This window comes from Rattus norvegicus, chromosome 19 (genome assembly GCF_036323735.1).
Source record: "Rattus norvegicus strain BN/NHsdMcwi chromosome 19, GRCr8, whole genome shotgun sequence".
NCBI lineage: Eukaryota > Metazoa > Chordata > Mammalia > Rodentia > Muridae > Rattus > Rattus norvegicus.
The window spans coordinates 14,008,223-14,028,228 of NC_086037.1; the positions used below are offsets into that span (position 1 = coordinate 14,008,223).

At 42.9% G+C, this 20,006-nt stretch overlaps 1 protein-coding gene across 1 annotated transcript; it reads left to right on the top strand.

Annotated features, from left to right (window-relative positions):
* The first annotated feature begins 3,435 nt into the window (after nucleotides 1-3,435).
* On the top strand, nucleotides 3,436-19,624 carry LOC134483674 (disks large homolog 5-like). The gene is made up of 5 exons (XM_063278882.1): nucleotides 3,436-3,474; nucleotides 15,822-15,918; nucleotides 16,985-17,144; nucleotides 18,415-18,558; nucleotides 19,189-19,624. Exons 1-5 carry the CDS (start codon nucleotides 3,436-3,438, stop codon nucleotides 19,367-19,369), a joined length of 621 nt encoding a protein of 206 aa, XP_063134952.1. The 3' UTR covers nucleotides 19,370-19,624.
* The last annotated feature ends 382 nt before the right edge of the window (nucleotides 19,625-20,006 follow it).

Sequence of the window (20,006 nt, forward strand, 5' to 3'; positions counted from 1 at the left end):
TGTGGTATTTAGGTCTATACTGGCCCTGTGCAACAGCTTCAAGAACCCATTTCTGATTTTCCTTGGGATTCCCGTGATGATGCACTCAGACAGGATTGGAAACAACCAAAACGGTGGTCAGACTTGATTTATAAAATGTAGGTAACATTGCAAACTTATGTTGTAGGATATTTGATCATATTGTCATCCCCAATATTGTGTTATTTACTTAGAAAAATACCTTCTGGCTGTGTAGTTCAGTACTAGCACCAATATTTAACCCTAGAGCTATTTTTGTTTGTTTGTTTGTTTTTTGTTTTTGTTTTTGGATGAACAAGTACTTTCCTATTTTGTGGCCCAGCCTTAGCTCTTACTTCTTTGCACAGTCATAGAGAGACCTCAAACATATACTCAGACAAAGCCAGGGGAGTGTATAAAAGGGCCTAAGGCAATACCACATAATGACATTGAAAGTGGGCTCTCTTCTTCATGCACGCCTCCAGCTCTCCTGACATCTACATGAATTATAACTCCTAATGCAGTGTAAATGATGTCTGCGCTATTGCTGAAGGAATCATGAGAATAACAACTGTAAACATTCCACCATGGATAGAATTTGTGGAAAGAGGCAACTGGCAGCCAATGAGAGGGCTCTACAGTTAAAGGGGCTTGCTGTCAAGTCTGATGAGCTTGACTCAATCCCCAGGACCCACGTGGTAAAAAGGAGAGAACCAAGGGACAAGCTGTCCTCTGGCTTCCACTCATGTGCTTACATGTGTGTGAGTATATATGTATATGTCTGTATGTACGTGTGGATATGAATGTGTGTATGCATGTATGTGTATACGTGTATATGTATATGTGTGTTTGTCTGTCTATATGTGTGTATAGGTGTATTTGTATGTGTGTATATGTATTGTATGTGTGTGTATGTGTGTATGTATATGTGTATGTGTGTATGCATGTATGTGTGTATGTGTGTATGTGTGTGTATGTATGTGTGTATGCATGTAGGTGTGTATATATCTGTGCATGAGCATGAATGTGTATAGTCATGTATATGCATGTGTTTTCAGGTACCTGTATTCGTGTTTATGTACGAATATGTGTGTATGTGTATGTATGGACACACAAACACACACAATGTTAAAACATAAAAAGCTCCTTGGAGTATTCACCGTGCCTGGATAAGTGGTGACCATGTGGGGGAAACACATGTCCATGTAAGCACACCTGTTCACGTGCGCTGAGCAATGCCCAGCCTGGTCTTGAGCTCACTACCTGCCCAACGATGAGTTTCTGCCCACCTGGTCTTCTCAGAGCCAGGCGACGATTGTTCCTGCCATTCCAGTTCTGTTCCAGTTTCTCATGCCACAAACATTCTAGCTTGAATCGCACCTACTGACGCAGGAACCTAACAGCCTCCAACCCAGTGAAGTAAGTAAACTTCTTCCTGACATCCTCAGGCTTGGTGTCCCCCATGAGTCACAGGGAGGAAGGATGGCATGCACCAAGGAGAAGGGCCATGGGCAAGGAAGACAGGATCATAAGTCAGTCATCCCTGACACCAGCAAAGTGTGTGCTTCAGAGCTGGCTCTGCTCACTCTTGTCCCAGTGGCAGGACTTAAGAGTGGTGCATACCTGTCACCCAGCACTCAGAGACGTCTGAGGCATGAGAACCAGGAGTTCATGGCCATCGTAACTAATGGTGAGATCAAAGCCAGCCTGGGCTGCATGAGACTCAGTCTCAAAGCAGGCAAGGAGGAACTTGCTATATTTGAGCAAGGAAGCTGGCATCCTCCTGGGTTCTAAACATTCACTGCAATACAGAAAGATGCTAGGGCTAGTGTGGCAGAAAGTAGGAGACAGAGAAGCCAGGTTAACCCTCACTAATCTTCTCATGCTGTGTGAGCTATGAGTAGATGGTGCCCTATACACTGTGGACAGGATGGTCTCTCAGACAGTTCAGAAAGCCATGGAGGACTCCAGCAATTCTCCACTTGGGTGTCACTTGAGTCTTATATGTGTGTGTTTACAAGCCAAAACATAAAATCCATAGGTGACTGTGTGAATTCAACATGGCCCAGCCATGTGCTGGAATATTATTCAGCCTTACATAGGATTCAGATTCTGATCCTTGAACAGGAATGAGAATGGTAGCCATTCTCCTAAGTCAGACCTCCAGGCAGTGCAAAGACAAACTAACACTGTATGACACCACTGAGGGCTGCAGTGTCACCAGTTATATAAAGACAGAAAGCAGGAAGGTTTACAGAGCCCCAGGGGTGACATGGAGGGGGGAGGTTGGAGGGTAGGTGTGTAAGTGGGACTGAGCCTCAGAGGAATCAGACATGGCTGCAGAATATGCATGTGGTTGCCTCCCATACCTGTGGGTGCTGCCTCCTCAGAAAGGCAAATACAGCAAAAGAAAGGACCAGAGGGGACAGGCTCTGACCTCCTGTAGACACACACAAATGACGTGACAGAATGTGCACACTGCTGCCTTGCTGCAGGAGCAGTTGAGCTTCTAGAAGGGTTGAAAGAGGCTGGAAGGGCTGAGCATGGCACTGAGTTCAAGGACATAGCTTTAGGTCCTGGGGAACCTACGGTGCCCAGGCCCCATCCTGCTGATACTGAGGGACACAGCTGACATTCAGGGTGATGGCTGGGCTGGGCTGGGGAATAGGTGTCCACTCTCACCTGCTCCAGCTTGAAGATGTGCTGGGTGAAGTAGGACTGCAACTACTTGTTGGATTCATTGATGCAAATCTGCTGGAAGCTATTCTGTTCAAAGTCCTCAAATCTGAAAATGGCCAAGACACCAATGGGCAAGCACTGGGAGACAAGGTTTTGATATAGCCGGGGCCTCCTGGGAAGACTAGCCGTCCTGAGAGGAGTTGCAGAAGAGGGGATGTCTTTTGCTGACCTGTTTGGTACCCACTGTTTTTTTGCCAAGGGTTCCTTTATTACTTCTTGATGGAACCAGGCCTGCACATATCCAGTAAGCATTGGGGTGGAACCTAGGCTTGGTGCCCACATGCTGGCATCGCTGAGGGTGAAGCCTAGCCTACCACACTTCCAGACACCGAGTGCAGATGCCTGGGTTCCTATAGAATGGCGGTTCTTACCCTTCCTAATGCTGTGACTCTTTATTTCAGTTCCTCATGTCGTTGTCATCCCAACATAAACTTATTGGAGAGCTACTTCATGAGTGTAACTTTGTTACTGTGAGGAACTGTAGTGTAAATGTCTGGTGTGCAGGAGCGCTGATGTAGAACCCACAGATTGAGAGCAGCTGCTGTAGAGGATCAGAGTCCTCTGCCAGCCCGGGTGTTTGCAGAGATCCCGTGGGTTCCTAGTCTCCATGGCTTTCCCAAGGACAGGGTTTATTCTTGGCCGTCTCAGGGCCTGGGACCTCACAGAAACAGCCTCTCCCATGTCCTTCCTGTTGAGAGTATGGTTGGTCCTCAGCACAGTCCAGTCAAACAAGGCGCGGTATAGACACTTGGCCAGGGGTCTCCTGCAGTTATGGCCTCTGGACAGAGGGGTTTCTTACCTGGGGTGGGGCAACCGTGCCAGGTACAGGCAGTGATGCTCAGAGTCAAGACCTAGTTTTGTCTTATTTTCATAGACAAAGTTGCCCAGGCTGGCGTCGAACTTGCCGTGTAGCCAAGGATAATTAAACAACTGATCCTACTGCCTCTACCCCCCATGGCCTGGCATTGCAGATGAGTGTCACCAGAGCTGGCTTGTCACAGCTGCTATACGGCTCTAAGTCAGGGGCCTCATGTGCAGGAGTTTTATGACTGTGCCATCCCAACCCCGCAACCAGGGTTTTCACCTTTCTCCTGCTGAAGTCTGCTTAATCCTACCCTGGCCCCAGGACACAGCAGCTGTGGGAGACTCAAAGTCTGGGGCTTCAGCACAGCATGGGTACACAGCATGGCATGCAGCCTACACGGCTGTGAAAAAGCCAAGGAAGTGCTTCTCAGCTCACCCCCTGTAGGAGTGTCTAGCCCATCCTTCTCTCCATGGACACAGACATCTGCTTCCAACTGCCCGACATGTCCCTCTGGTTTTGACTTTCCTGGATGCCATGTCAATGCCACCACACAGAGTGCTGCCTCTACTGGGGACACTCACACAACCTCTCTGGGGGACATCTGAGCCAAGCAGGGATTGGGTGCACTGCAGAGAGGTCAAGTCATGTCGTGAAGTACCTTGTCCCACAAAGGCTCACTGTTCAGGGAGTTGACTGGAAAAGTAAGCTTATGCCCCTGGGCAGGGTCCCCATAGGGAGTGTCCTACACCCTGCCATCAGGTCTATTCCTGGTGCCATGCAAATTCAATTTGCAAGACCCAATGCTCTGGAAATGTCAAGAGCTAACGGAAATGTACCAGGAAGTGCACACCACAGCAAAGGGAGAGGATGGCACAGAGACCTATGCTATGGGTTAAAGGGCACGGAAAGGCCACCTTGAGCACAGGGGTCAGTCACCTCTTTCACAAACAAGGCAAAGGTCAATGCTCTCAGCTCTGGGAGCCTAAAGGGCTCTGTGGCTCCTAAGCCCTGCAGCTGCAGCCAGAAGCAGCACTGAACAGGATGTAAATGCTGAGTATGGCGATGTCAATAAAACTTTATTTACAAAACCAAATTGGTGGTAGTGGTGGTGGTGGTGGTGGTGGTGGTGGTGGTGATGGTGGTGGTGGTGTCGGCGGACTGGTTCATTTTAAAGCATGCTGGAGTGGCATGGCCACTGAGCATCGGGAAACACAGAAAGGAATGCGACCGGACGCAGGGCTCCCAACACCCTAGACGTCGACCTATGTCACTGGAACAGGGTCCCTGAAGGTAAGTCTGGACAGTCAGATAAGGTAAGTACAATTTATTACAAGGAAATGGGACAAGATAAATCTTCTCTTCATCTCGCTATGCTTAAGCATCTTTAAGAGTGCAGGGAATTCATGTCTATCAGTCTGGTTTAGAAAAGTGTTTAGAGACAGCAAGAGTACACTCCATGGTTCCCTTACGAGGGTTCCAGGGATTCTGATATCTGGGTCAAAGTGAAAGTTAAGGTGAAAAAGGCTGTCAGGCAGGGCAAAAAGATTCCAATTTCTGGTCTCTTTGGGCTGTAATTTTTACTGTGTTCAAGGCCATGAATGCAGACAGGGTAATAACGAATACAGAACAAGAAGCTAGAGCTTCATTAAGACAAAACGAAAGTAAATGTTTTGCCCTCTGCACCACTGCCTGAAGCAGGTTTTTCTAAGTCTTTTCCCGAGGATGGCATGTTGACCATTAGATTCACAAGATGATAATGACGAATTCACCTGCTTTTTCTTTTCCTATAATTAGGCCAGCATCGATTCAAGGTGTGGCCCAACCGACTTATTATAAAGGATGATACTGGTTGGTTGAAAAAGGTAGTAGCTTTCTATGAACCATATATTAAGTTTTTATGTATATTAAAATTAACATTGGAAAGAACAATGGTAGGAGAGGTAGCTGGAGGACAACTGCTGCAAATGCTTGCTTTTGAAAATGCTAATTAAGAGTACAGGAGAGCATTATTACCTATAAAGGAGGCTGGGGATATTAATGCTTATATGAAGGCATGCAAGGGTATCTTTTCTGAAAATGGAAAGATGCATATTTGGCACGTATTGATCCAGATAGAGTTATTAAATTATATGTTTAAATACTCTTGAATATCCTACAGGCACTTTCGCTCAGGATGAGTTGCCTTTAGAATGGGTTTATATTAAATAAAACTTTAACCAAACATTAACAATTAATGAGGAACAAATTTCTTTAAGTATTCAGCAAGGCATACAAAGACCTGTTACTCTGTGGGGATATGATTGTGCTGCTATTGTTTTCCCATTAAGCAAAGATAAAGGGGAATATTTAATGCAGATGTCTGAGGCTTTTCAATTAGCCATGATTTCTTACACTGGAAATGTTGAATTTCATCCTCTCCATAGTAAATTGTGGGATTGCTTTAAAAAACAAAAAAAAATTTGATAAATACACTAATTTCTGTTGATCCATTACCATCAGCCCTTACTGTGTTTACAGATGGCTCTAAGACCAAGATGGCTTATTGGACCAAAGATTAATTTTGGGGACAAGAATCTTCTTTTGGGTCAGTACAACAAAATGAATTATTAGCGGTAATTAATGTATTCCAGGATTTTACTCATGATGTAAAAATATTATAGCTGAGTCCGCTTATGTTGTAGGAGTAGTACAGAATATTGCGACTGCTGTTGTTTCTACATCTAAGCCTATATTAAATGTTATTCTCACATATTAAAGGACTATTGTTATTATGAAACTCTAGAATATTCATTACACATACTAGATCACATTCAAAATTTCCAGAATCTTTAACACTTGGCAATCATATGGTAGATCAATTAGTGGCATTTGCTACCCCAGAAGAACACAGTCATAATCATGCCAATACAGGATATTTACATATTAAATATAAGATTCCCTATTCTCAAGCCAAACAAATTATTGCTAATTGCCTATGTGTCAGTCTTCACGTATAAAATGTATTCCATCTCAAATTAATCCCAGAGGATGCAACTTAATACATCGTGTCAGATCGATATAACCCATATTTCTGAGTTTGGTCGCCTTTCACATATAGATGTAAGCATAGATAATTTTTCAAAATTTGTGTGGGCTACACCATTTCCAGGAGTACGCACTGCTCATGTTATACAGCATCTATTGGAAACTTTTGCTGTTATGGGACTGCCTTCTAAAATTAAAATTGATAATGGACAACATATATTTCTTATCAATATAAACAATTTTGTCAACGATATCATATTGTACATATTACTGGTACAGAACACAATACACAAGGACAAGCTTTTGTTGAAAGAATTCACCATACCCTGAAATGACAAATTATAAAATTAAAAAGGGGGAAAAGAGATGGCCTTATGCAACCTGAATGGAGTTTGCAGACCAGTCCCAGGGCTATATTGGCACAAGCATTATACGTTATTAATTTTCTTAATTTACCACAAGGTGAAGTTATATCAAGAGCCAATAGACACTTTGTTGAACTTCCCCCAAGAAGGCATGGAAAAGACAGTATGGATAAAAATTGCCCGGGATGCTGAATGGCAGGAAAGGACATCATTGTATATAGGGGAGAGGGTTTTGTCTCATTACAGAATGGGAGACTATTCTGGTTACCCGGGAGATGGATCCAAGCACAGAATAATAAGAACTGCTCCCTACCCTCAAAGGAATCCAGTTAAACCAGCTACATTTTCTCCTGATGGATGTTCTCAGGAGATGAGGAGGTGTCCTCCATTACTGAGGCCCTGGCTTCTCTTAGTGTCCACAAACAACAATGGATAAGGATCCGTGTAGTGACAACCCTATTACCTATGTGGGGTCAGGTGAAGCGATTAAGCACTGAAAGGAATAATTTTGTCTCCTTCAGGAAAGTCCTTTACGGCTGAGCACTTATTCTTAGCAATGTGTGTTTTACTCATGGTTTCTTCTGCTGCGGACAATGCCAGTTATCGGGCTTATATTGCTTATCATGATGAAATCCTACTACTTTTCTGTTAGTAAATATATGGATAATGACACAGAACATGATTGGAAGTTAATTCAAGCCTATTTAGAGGGTAATGAAAGTGCTTCAAAAGTAATTAATGCCTTGAAATATGATGTTCGAATGTCTTTTGGTAAACAGCTAGAAGATATGGAATAGCGAAATTATTGGCTGATCAATTGACAGGATTAGATCCCAAGGCTTGGCTTCAAAGGATTTTCCATAGCATGGGAGGAGCTAGTTTTGCCATAATCTTATGTACATTATGTATTATGTTGCTTTATTTTTACATGACTAAACCCCTACAAGGACCTTTAGCTATGTTATGTAAAGTGTTACTTTAAAACAAAAGAAAAAAGAAGGAATTGTTAAGACATAGAGATGCAGCTCCCAGGCAGGGTCAAGAAAGGCCTGGTGCCAGATTCAAGTAGGGGCTGGAATGCCGCCCTGGAGAAGAAAATGTTTTTCTCACTTGGCCTTAAATTATGTTCTGCTGTGTCCCGTTTTGTGGAAGTGGTTCTAACGCTCTCTTGGTAATGGTGAGTATATTTTGATTATAATAAGAGAGGTTATTTGTTATATGAATATTTTTAGAAGGAGCTTTCTTTTATTCGTCTTTCTTTGTTTAATCTTCCCTCATTGTTCCTGGTATCCTGGGAATAATGATCTTATGGTATCTTGACACAATGAAAATTGTAGTAATGCATATTCTTAGCTTAATAAGGATTAATAAACCTTGCAACTGCGTGCAGTTTCTTTTGCCTTTGCTCTGCACCCCCTGTGTCCTGGGGGTATGCGACCATACCCAGGGCCCCAACTCACTACACATTGACAATGGGTCACCGCACAAAACACAGAAGCATCTACCTTAGTCAAAAATGGACATTTTATTGAATGCACACACTAACACTGATTGATCACATCCATAGCTAAGATACTAGGGGCAGATCCGTGGCCCAAAATACATTCTTCTAAACCTATGAAGCGAAAGAAAGAAAGAAAGAAAGAAAGAAAGAAAGAAAGAAAGAAAGAAAGAAAGAGAGAAAGAAAGAAAGGAAGGAAGGAAGGAAGGAAGGAAGGAAGGAAGAAGAAAAAACACAAAAAACTTAAGCTTCTCATAGGAACTTCGCAGGAAGTGTTGTCTGGCGGTCAGTTCTGATTAGGCCATTTTAGATGAAACAGTGCATAGTGACCCTTAATGTGATGGGCCCTATATAAAGCTTTTTGCAATATTGGAATTTTAACAAACCTCATCCAGAACATACAGCAGAGGCAAGGATGTGATCACCATGTCCTTGCTCTCTATCAGGTTATTTTTATGTGTCCTTGATTGTCAGGCATAGAACAGCAACAATCTGAAATAGCTGGTAGACATGGAACAAAGTGGCTAAAACTATAGTTGTGGGTTACACACCTCAACTGTCAAAGGCTAATGCTGTCCTCAGGACCTCGGAGGCCCCTCTTGTAAGACTATCTATTGGAAAGTGGAAGCAGGTTTATCTGAGTTCAAAGTGAACCGGGCCAGCCAGGAAGAGGGCAACATGGGATACTTGAGACCATGTCTAAAACCAGCACAAAAACCAACCCTTCATTCAAAGCATCATCTATTAATTCTTTATTATTTACCACTTTCTCCCTACCAGCCTTTCAGTCTGGAATGGTAGAAAAGGACTGGGAATGTTCCTTCTATTCTAAGGACCTTGATCTCTCCTTCCTTAGGTCCACATTAAGAACACATGCAAATGGATATCACCATCTGAACAACTTAGTATCATCTACTCAGTATATCTAGCCTAATACTGTGCTGTGACAATCTCAAGCTTCCTTGAGTTTCACTGAACTAGCAAGAAGTATGAAGTACTGAGGCCACACCCCAGTGATCCTTTCAAGGGGTTAGAAGAAAGCCATGAGAGATGCTCCACTTCTTCGTCCTTAGATTAAATCACATTGACACAATGTGGGTGGACTATTTAACCAGACATGTTTCTCCCAACCCCACCTTTCTGAGTTCAGACCATGGCAGAATTCATGCCCCACCACCCTAGATATTGAGTTTTGTGATATGTAATTATTATTTAAACCTATGTATTAAATTTTGTCATTTTGTTAATTTTTGTGGTTTTCCCAGTCTTCTTTGATTAACTTTCCTAGTTTTATTAATTTATCCCCTGTGTTCTCTGGTATTTTGTCCTTCCCTTCAAACTAAAGTATTCCTTTTAGGATCCTCTACAGAGCTGTCTTACTGGTTACTCATATTTTGTTAAATTTATTTTTAGTATGCATTCGTCAGCACAGTAGCTGGGCAGCTGCCTGCCCTCCATGGTATCAGATCTACTTTCCAAACAATAACGCTCAACTCTTACAGGCTGTGTAGCATCTTGACTGTTTTTGTTCCACTTGGACAGCCCTCAGGACCAGGCTCTCCTCTCCCTTAACCATGGCTGCTGTCCTCTTCCTCTCTCCTCTCCATCACACACGTTCTTCCTTTATTCTCTGGCAGCTTCTTCCTCCTTCTTCCCTCCTCATGATCCTCTCTAGCAAAGCCCTCAAAGCTCCCCTCCCCCATCTCTCTGCTGTGCAGCTGTTGGCTGTTGGCTTCTTTATAATCACAGTTAACTGGGAACAGGGTCAGTTATTTGGGGTTAACCAGTCCCGAGTTCCACAAATTAGCATTAAAATAAAAGCAGAATTAGGCCAATCCACTACAGGGATTTTTGTTTGTTTGTTTGTTTGGTTTGGTTTAATTTTCATTTACCTTTTTACTTGTTATTTTATTTTTGGCTATTTTTTATTAATCGGTTATTTTATTTATTTACATTTCAACTGTTGTCCTGCTTTCCAGACTCCCCTCATCAAACCTTACATTCCATTTCTGCTCAGCTTTGCCTATGTGACAGTGCTCCTGCACCCACACATATCCATCCCCACCTCACACCTCTAGGATCTGCCTTTGTTGGGGCTACAGGCCTCACCTTGAACCATAGAGCATCCTTGCATACAGTTTGGCTGGCAGTTTGGCCCCTGGGAGCTTGGGGATTAGGGAAAGAAGATCTGTTCAGATATTAAAGCCAATGATTGCTGCATTCTCTTCTTTTTCTGGTTATAGGTGAAATTATGTTTGTGTGCTTCTCTTTTTTTAAATTATTGAGAGAAGATTAATTTCTTGGTTTTTCTTGGGTATAGTTTAGTTCATTGTCTTGGAGTTTTCCTCCTATTAGCCTCTGTTGTGCTTTCTTACAGAAAAGAATTCTTTAAATTTGGTTTTGTCATGAAATATCCTGGTTCCTCCTTTTATGGTGATTGATGATTATGCTGGATATAGGAGCCTGTGTCTGTATTACATCTGCCCAAGATTTTCTGACTTTTAGAATCTCTGTTGAGAAGTCTGGTGTAATTCAGATACGTCTCAATTTATTTGTTACTAGATATTTATACCTTACCCCTTTTAATGTTCTTTCTTGATCTGTGCATTTAGCGTTTTAATTATTATGTGAATGGAGGAATTTTTCTGGTACAAGTATTTTGATGTTCTGTAGGCTTGTTGTACCTTTATTGCCTTTTCTTTCTTTACCTTATGAAAGTTTGCTGCTATGATTTGTTGAAGGTGTTTACTGGATCTATGAACTAGAAATCTTAATTCTCTTCTCTATCTATTATCCTTAGGTTTCAACATTTAATTGTGTCCTGAAATTCATGGATGTTTTGGATTCAATAAACCATACATGTTTATCTGAGATGGGTGTTTTGTGCTTTGTGGGATGACCTCCTTGACCCCAGGCTGCATGAAGAATCTCAGCTGACAATGGGGACATAAATCATGAGTTTGTGTAGCAAGACCCAGGCCTCTTCCAGGTTCTTAGATATTAACTGAGAACCTCAAATACAGTAGTAATGTGATAGTGTGGTGTGAATCTAGTTACTCTTCTCTATTTTGATATAGATGACTCTTTTTGTGTCATGGTCAGCTTATAATGACTAGAAGACCTAAGCTTGAGAATAACCAAAGACTACATTGCTTCTCTAGCAGCTGAGCTTTTAAAAGCCCTGGTGTGACAGCAACTTTTGGTGGACATTCTGGATTATTCCTTCTGTACTTTAACTCTGTGTGTCACTTCCACCATGAGTAAGTTAGTTCAATTCCATAAATTGAAAATCCATCACCTGGAAGAAATACTCTTTTTTTTAAAGATTTATTTATTTATTTATCATATACAAGTACACCGTGACTGTCTTCAGACACACCAGAAGAGGGCATCAGATCTCATTACAGATGGTTGTGAGCCACCATGTGGTTGCTGGGATTTGAACTCAGGACCTCTGGAAGAGCTGTCAGTGCTCTTAACCACTAAGCCATCTCTTTAGCCCAAGAAATACTTTCTGAATATGATCTGAGATTGGCCATGGAAAAGGGTAGCTTGAACTGTCCCACCTAGGTTCTGGACCTGAACAGGCCTGCTCTCCAAAAGAAACCTGTGTTCACAGCTGTTGGCTGGCTAAGAAAGATTTCACGAGACGTGATACACAGCCCTCGGACTTCTGCTCCAGTCATCTGCACAATTTTTCCCGGACGATATCCTCATACCTCCAGCAGGCGGGTGATGAAGCTGTCCACTCTCAGCTCCCCTTCAGCCATCTTGTGGGCACCAGACTCTCCTCCCTGCAGCAGGAACAAGGGCTTCTCCATGGTGGCTGCAGCAGCAGTGGTGGTTTGGCATTCTCACCTAGGAGGCCCTATGCCTTTCTACCCCAGTTCCAACTCACCTCAGGCCCGGGCCTTCCCCCCATCCACTTCCCACGGAGCAGGGAGAGAAGCACCCACTAGAAATAAAAGGGAAGCCCTTGGTCCTGCCAAGACTGAACCCCCAGTGAAGGGGCTTGTTGGGGGGAGGGTGGTAATGGTGGGAGGATGGGGAGGGGAACACCCATAGAGAAGGGGAGGGGGAGGGGTTAGGGGGATGTTTGCCTGGAAACCCAGAAAGGTAATAACAATTGAAATGTAAATAAGATATACCCAATTTAATAAAGATGGAGAAAAAAATAGAAAGAAAAGGCAAACATTTAAAACAGAAGAATATGGACCCTAATTTTAAACCACAGCTCTGTCAATTAACTATACCTTAAGGAAGCTCAGAAAAGCAGGCCAAACAATTAATATTTTCTCGGTTTAAGTAAATAATAATGTCCGTTTCTTGCTATTGTGGAGGGAATTAAATAGATAATATGTAATCATGGAAGTTTTGAAGTACCATCCATTTTTCTGTTCATTAAATCAATCTTACTCATTTCATTGATGAAATATGTATGTTTTCCGTTTCACAGTTATATGTATAATAAAACCAGTATAAAAACCTTCAGAATATTCAGTTATTATAGATATTTGTCATTTCTTACAGAGGGCAACTATGATTGACTACACCCAATTCTATAAAAAACAAAACTCAGGAAACCTGGCCCTTGGCAGCAATGAATCAAGAAATATCTCGGATGGTGGGGCATGAATTCTGCCAAGCAATGACCTCAGATAGGTGGGGTTGTGAGGAAGATGTGTGGTGGAATAGCACACTAGATTCACGTTGTATCATCTTGATTTAATCGAAGGACAAAGAAGTGCAGTATCTCTGATGGCTTTCTTCTAACCCCTTGAAAGGTTCACTGGGGTGTGACCTCAGTTCTTCATTCTTCTTGCTGGGGCAGCAACACTGAGGGAAGCTTGAGATTGCCATAGGCACAGTATTAGGCTAGAAATGCTGAGTGGGTAATATTAAGTTATTCAGATGGTGATACCCATTTCATTTGTTCTTAACGTGGACCTAAGGAAAGACAGATCGAGGTCCTTAGAATACAAAGATCATTTCCAGTTCTATTCTACCTTTCCTGAATGAAAGACTGGTTGGCAAAGAATGGTAAAAATTCAAGAATTGGTAGATGATGCTTTGAATGGAGGGTGGGTTTCAGTGCTGGTTTTAGACAGGGTCTCAATTACCCCATCTTGTTCTCTACGTTGCTCGTCCTGTTCACTTTGAGCTCAAATAAAGCTGCTTCCACTTTCCAACAGGTAGTCTTACAAAGGGGCCTCCAAGGACTGTGAGGACAGCATTAGCCAATGAGAGCTGAGGTGTGTAACCCACAACTATAGCTTTATCTGAAAGACCCTCAGACAGAGGAGACTCTCGCTCCAGTCCTGAGGACAATCACCACCCCATGAACACACAGGACTCAGTCTTGATGTAAAAACAAGAGGTTTACTTTGGGATACCAATGCACTGGGGCTCGACACGGTCCTCACGCAGGAGGGATGTAAGGAGCCTCAAACAACAGAAATATACAGCTTAAAATGTCAGTTAAGATTACACAGTTTCCTTAGCTCAGCTATTTCGTGCCAAGGATAACTAGGCAGATGTTTCTCGTCCTGGAATTCCTGGGATAAGGCCGTAACCACATCAATGCAGCTATTTCAGTATGAAGGACATCTGACTTGATATATGTTTTCTTATCCTGGGGTTCCCAGGACAAGGACCAAGGATATCTGTCTTGGCAGGTGTTTCTCTTCTGGAGTTCCCAGGACAAGGCTATAGCTATGTCAGCCTATAGCACAGCTGCATTCAGTACCAAGGATATCTCACTTCTATAGTGGTCAGTCAGCTTCCCAGAGATGTTTCCTGTCTTCTAATTGCCCTGCAGTAAATATGTTCTGTACCCTCTGTTCTTATGGTCCGGCAGCTTCCTAGAGAGTGGGTGGGAATGTGCTTTCTGTACTTTCTGGTCTATTGTCTAATGTGTAGGGGCTAAGCGAGGGCCAGCTTAAAAGATTCTCATTCGTAAGAAATGGCTGTACTGATATCAAACGGGGATCTTTCATATCCACTTTCTTCCAAGTCTACCAGCCATCTCAGATTGTTGCTGTAATATGCCTGACAATCAAGGACATAGAAAAATAACTTGATACACAGCAAGGACATTGTGATCATATCCTGTGTTGTTATGTATGTTCTAGATGAGGTTGGTTAAAATGACAATATTGCACAAAGCTTTATATAGGACCCATCAAATTAAGGTTCACTATGCACTGTCATAGCTAAAATGGCCTGGTCAGAAGTGACCACTGGATCACTCTTCTGTAACTTCACATGAAAGGCTTGTGCTTTTTGTGTTTTTTTATTTTTCTGTTTTTTCTTATTTATTTATTTATTTATTTATTTATTTATTTATTCATTTATTTATTTATTTATTGTTTTATATGTTGTCAGGAAGATAGTTCAAGTCATGGATCTGCCCCCAAAATCTGAGCTTTGCTACCAATACTGTAAACAGTGTTAGTGTATGCATTCAATAAAATAACTTGTTTTTTTTTTAGTAGGATAGATGCGTTTGTGTTTTGTGGGGTGATCCATGAAACAGGAGTGAAGATGCTTGTTTCTTACTCTGTCCACTGAGTTATGTCTCTAGGCTTGTCCAACTCCTTTGGCTGTACCCCCCCCACACACACACATTGCTGACTATTTTATTTTTCAGATGAAATCAGACGTTATAGCTTAGAGAGGCCTGTAAGCAATCCTGCTTTTGTAACTTAGGTGCAGAGAGGAGAGCCCCACACTCAGCCTGAGGGTGCATTCACTGGTGGATCCAATATTTCAGTTTCCTCTGCTAACAGATCACCACATTGTTGCCAGGACCATAATGAATGCAATTCTTTCTCCTAAGGAATCCGGTGGCAACTGTTAAATGTTAAGCACAAAGCTTCAGGTTGTACCTATAACACACACCCACATCGCAACCTACCCTACAGGCTATTTCTGGGTGTGATTTCATGCACCTGCACATGATGAGACAGGAGACCTCTTTGGCTACTTATAGGAACTGGTGTGATTTCTCAGTAATCTTTAATGGGTAATATTGCTGACTGAGGAGAATTTGAGGTAGGATGAATCATTTCTGTGCAGGGATTGGGGAGGAAGCACTCATTTAGATACATAGCAATGACTTAGGTTTTTCCAATCAAGCCTAGAGCCAAATTTGGCTTTGGAAGCATGTGGTGCTCAGTGGCTATGCCACAGGGAAGTCTCCTGAAAAGGGCACATCAGCTTTTGCTCAGTACAGGGAGAACATTAGCAGGGAGGCAAAGTCTGTTCTCCGTGACATCAGCCGGCCCTTCGTGGACATTCTATTGTCTCCTAGAGAGACCTTGGAATCCCTGTGATGTCACCAGTATCGTTGTGACAACCAATTCCCTACTTTTTCTCTTAGTGTCCAAAGGATATATCCACAGGCATATTTGCCCGTCTTCTCAGGCGCTTTGGGAGAGTTGATGTTGATAGAGAAGAGTCTAGAGTGAAGCAAACGAAACCTAAAGGTAATGATGGACACAGGACATGGGGAATGTGGAGTAAGTTCTGGGCAGTGTATGTTGAGCTTCCTCTCAGGGGTGAGTGTGGGGGCCTTCAGCTGGCCTTTATAGCAATGGGCCACAACCACTGGAACATCTCCACAGATATTGAATTCCATGATTATCACAATTCCTGAAAGTCAAGGTTTTCACATTATTAGTTTCTCCATAACCACATGGAGGATATGGCAATGCCTATGCTATTATTGGGTGAACTTCTAGTCTTTACTTTTACAGTGCATTCGGTATGTTAAATTGATATAATAACAACATAAGTAGTCATGGAGGGTATAACTTTTCTGAATTAAACAGGGCATCAATGTACTTCACTTTCATTGCTTCTTTAAATTCAGTGACTATCTGACAGTAGTAAGAGGGAGAGAACTGTGCTCCTGGCATGACCTTATATTCTTAGAACTCCTTTGACTACCTCTGGCTGACGGGGCCAATCTTACCTTCATATATTAGAGGTTCTGTGTGGCAGATATTTTTCTACAGTAGCCAAACTATATGGAGCAGGTAGAGAAAGAGCCTGTAACCTATTGGCACTTCTGGGGCATTTGTCATTTCAGTAGGGGGAATTAATAAATCTGTTGACCATGTCCTCCCCCTACATGACTTTTTAATGCAAAGTTATTGGACTAGAGTAACAGTGTAGGATATCTGAGTATCCCTGATCAATCAATTCATTGTGGATGCTGAATTGATGATCTGACTTCTGAAACCAGAGGGGTGAGGGTCCTGAAACCAGGTTGTTGCCTGCGTACCTGATAATAATCCTGGAGAAGGCATCTCTCTGGTACTTGTAAGCCTGTGTGGGCGGGCATAGGGAACACCTGGCTGCTTACATCTCTTGGTCTCTATATAGTAGTGGGGGAACTGTGATCCACTTAGGATGCCTCTTACACATAGACCAAACTCCTTGCAGTGACACTGGCTTCCAAGCATGTTCTCCTGTTTGGACCTCACTGTGGTCTGTGTATGCTCTATGCATTCACCCCATGCAGGTTCATTTGTGTTCTTCTACCTACAGCGGCCTGCAGACAGACGTCATCCCCTGAAAATGTCCTAAACAAGGTGCAGGCCAACGAGGAAGAGGAGAGGCTGAATAGAGAACTGGAGCTAACTACCAAGGAGAGAAATGAGCTGACAGATCGCCTCCTTTATGTGACAGGTGGATCCATGAGCAAGAGGTATGCATTGCTCCAAACAAACGACCTTGTTCTAAACCTCATCTCCCATAGATAGGAGATTCAGAACCTGACCCTTACTGAGGAGTGAGATTGAAAATGGACTCTCTGATTCTGCCTGTTGAAAATCTGAACTTGCAATCTGAGTGAAGATTTCAGGGATAAAGTCACTGGAGCATGAGTTCCCAGTGTACAATTGGAAAGCCCTTGACAGGTGGTAGTTTTGCAAGGTTCTGGGTGCTGTGAGTTTGTGGAGAGTGTTTGTGCTTGCTAGGAAGGTGACTGAACGCTATCATCTCCTGGCAGCAGCCTTAGGTGACAGGTCCCACAGTGTTCATATCAATGCTTAAGTAGAAGGCCTGAGGCTCTGGCCTGCTCCTTCTTGTCTCTGTGCCTTACACTCTGAGACAGTAATGGTGCATGCATTTCTACTGATTCTCATTGTGCTCTTTCCATATTTGTCTCTCTTTCTCATTCTCTGAGTCTGTTTACTTTTCTTTTCTTTTTCTTTTTTTTTTTTTTTTTTGGTTCTTTTTTTCGGAGCTGGAGACCTTACTTTTCTTTTCTTGTGGGTGTGCCCTAGCTTGTGTGTCTGTGTGTGCACAGCTCTGCATGCATAGGCACAACCTTTATATGTTTCTCTATCCCTCCACCTTTGGAATTTAGGGGTCTGTTTTTTGACCTCAGGATTTACCTTTATAATAGTTTCATGGAGGTGTAAGTGCTTTATTTTGGAAGCCCCACTTTCAACAGCACAGTTCTTTGCCTGTGTAGTCACATTTGTCTATACATTTGTATGCCTTGGGCAGATTATAAGTTTGTGGCAATATCTGGTCTCATCTCCAGAATTATGTGTACTGTCTGCCTCTAGAATATTAGTTATTCGGCTTGTAGCATTCCACTTGTCAAAACAGGAAAAATGAAATCAGTGGTTTCTGGATGTGTGTGTGTGTGTGTGTGTGTGTGTGTGTGTGTGTGTGTGTGTGTGTGTGTGTGGTTGGGTAAGCTCTGTGGCCTAGGCTCTTGACAGCATAACAGGTTTGAATGCAGATCCAGCCCTCCTGATTGAAAAAAGTGAGCCAGGGATTCCTTTATCTGGGTGCTTAGCTTCTGTTGTCCTGGGCACACAATTCCAAGTTTCTGAAGCTGAAGAAGATCCAAATATGTAGAATTCAGAAAGTGTCCTTCCAGGGCTGGGGTAGTACAAGACATAGCCTGAGTTCATATAATCCTAAACCTCGATGTTCATTGGGTTCTATCTTCCTGGGGCCAGCCCCTACTTCAGGCCAAATCCATTTTATGAAAACTTGAAGATAAAGGAGAAAGAGGTCATGTCATTACTGCACAACTTAGACACAAAGAACATTGAACATCGTGAGAAATTTCAGGAGCTCAAGAAGGAGATTAACTTCTATCGGTAAGTACTGGTCAAAAGGGCCCATCACTTGTGGAATATCCATTGCTGCCTCTCTTTGTTCTGGACTGGAGAGCCTGCAGCTCTGGGTCCATGTCTTCTGCTGTTTAAATATCACTGTGCCGTGGGTCTTTTGGACTCAGTTTCAGTTCCATAAGAGACTGTGACTTCTCACCACAGTGTCTATGCATCTTTACAAGGCTCTGGATAGAACTATACTGATTCAGGCATCAGAGTGTTATTAGGCCGACCTGGGCCTCAGGGGTCATACCAGGTTTAACAAAGCTCAATGTGGGGACCACATGGTTAGCATGACCTCCCTTGGTTCTACTGTCCTCTTGTGGTTGTTTACTGCCTACTAATTGATGTTGCCCAGATGCATTGGGCTTTCATGGATAGTTGTAGATTCCTTGTTCTTTTGGAGAGATATGGACTTTTAGGTGCTTGGGTCACAGAAACAATTTATTCTTCCCTGGATTGGCCGTTTGCTGTTTGTGGAGCAGCCTTACATGTATGGAGATGTATTCTATGAAGTCTTTATGGGTATCTGGGTCCTGGTGGAGTTTGTGGGATTTGGCAGTTGGAATGGGAGGAAGAGGCTTCAGGATCTTACTATGCAGAGTGTGTTTCCAGCAACCTGCACAGCCGGCTCCTGATGGACCAGGCATGTATGAAGAAGAAGTTGGTCACATTGAAGCAGGAGAGCAAGGAGTTAGAGCGATATTTGTTTGAGTTGAACCCGAATGCTGAAGACGAACAGGAGAAGACCAGCAACCTCCAGACCCAGCAAAATTTGGTAGGAACAAGCAGCTGAGTCAGATTAACAATGTCTGATACCATTTGCCTATTGGATACATCTTTGCTTCCCCTATCATCTTTCTAATCTCCCCACACCCAATCAGTCACCCACCTCATGTGATAGAGTTATTCATTGCTCTGTCTATGCACAAGTATTCTGGGATGTTAACCACTTTTCAGAAACTGAATTATGGGCAAGTACACTTCTCTGCCCTTTTTGAAACTGCAGTCCAGAAATGGTGACAGAGGAATAACATATCACATGACTGCATCTCCCTGTCATAGATTGGATGCTATGAAGAGTTTTGAACGAGTTCTTGGTCGTGTGACAAAGGTCATACAGGGGTCATGTGATGGTTGGAAGCACCTTGTAGGGATAAGAACCAAGTGCAAATGACAAATGAGTCCTGGTCATTGGCTTTGATCTCAGTATCATGTGGCCTTCTACTTTCTTCCTGCAACCCAGTTAGGTCTCTTCTCCTTTCCCCGTTCTTGGTTTTCACTGGTAGAAGTTTGAGGAGCAGCTTGTTCTCCCACAGTACTGTGAGGGTTGTTGGTGACTTTCCCCAGGCTGCAGAGATATCAGCAATGATTTCAGTGAAAAGATCAGTGCTGTCTGTCCAATGCAGCTGAAGGGACAGAAGGCATCAACT

Bases quoted from the DNA above. Each gene is read 5' to 3' on its own strand.
- LOC134483674 (XM_063278882.1), top strand. From the start codon at position 3,436: ATGGTTGGTCCTCAGCACAGTCCAGTCAAACAAGGCGCG. The intron at 17,145-18,414 runs GTATGCATTGCT...TCCTGGGGCCAG, and splicing joins GGTGGATCCATGAGCAAGAG to CCCCTACTTCAGGCCAAATC. The intron at 18,559-19,188 runs GTAAGTACTGGT...GTGTGTTTCCAG, and splicing joins AAGGAGATTAACTTCTATCG to CAACCTGCACAGCCGGCTCC.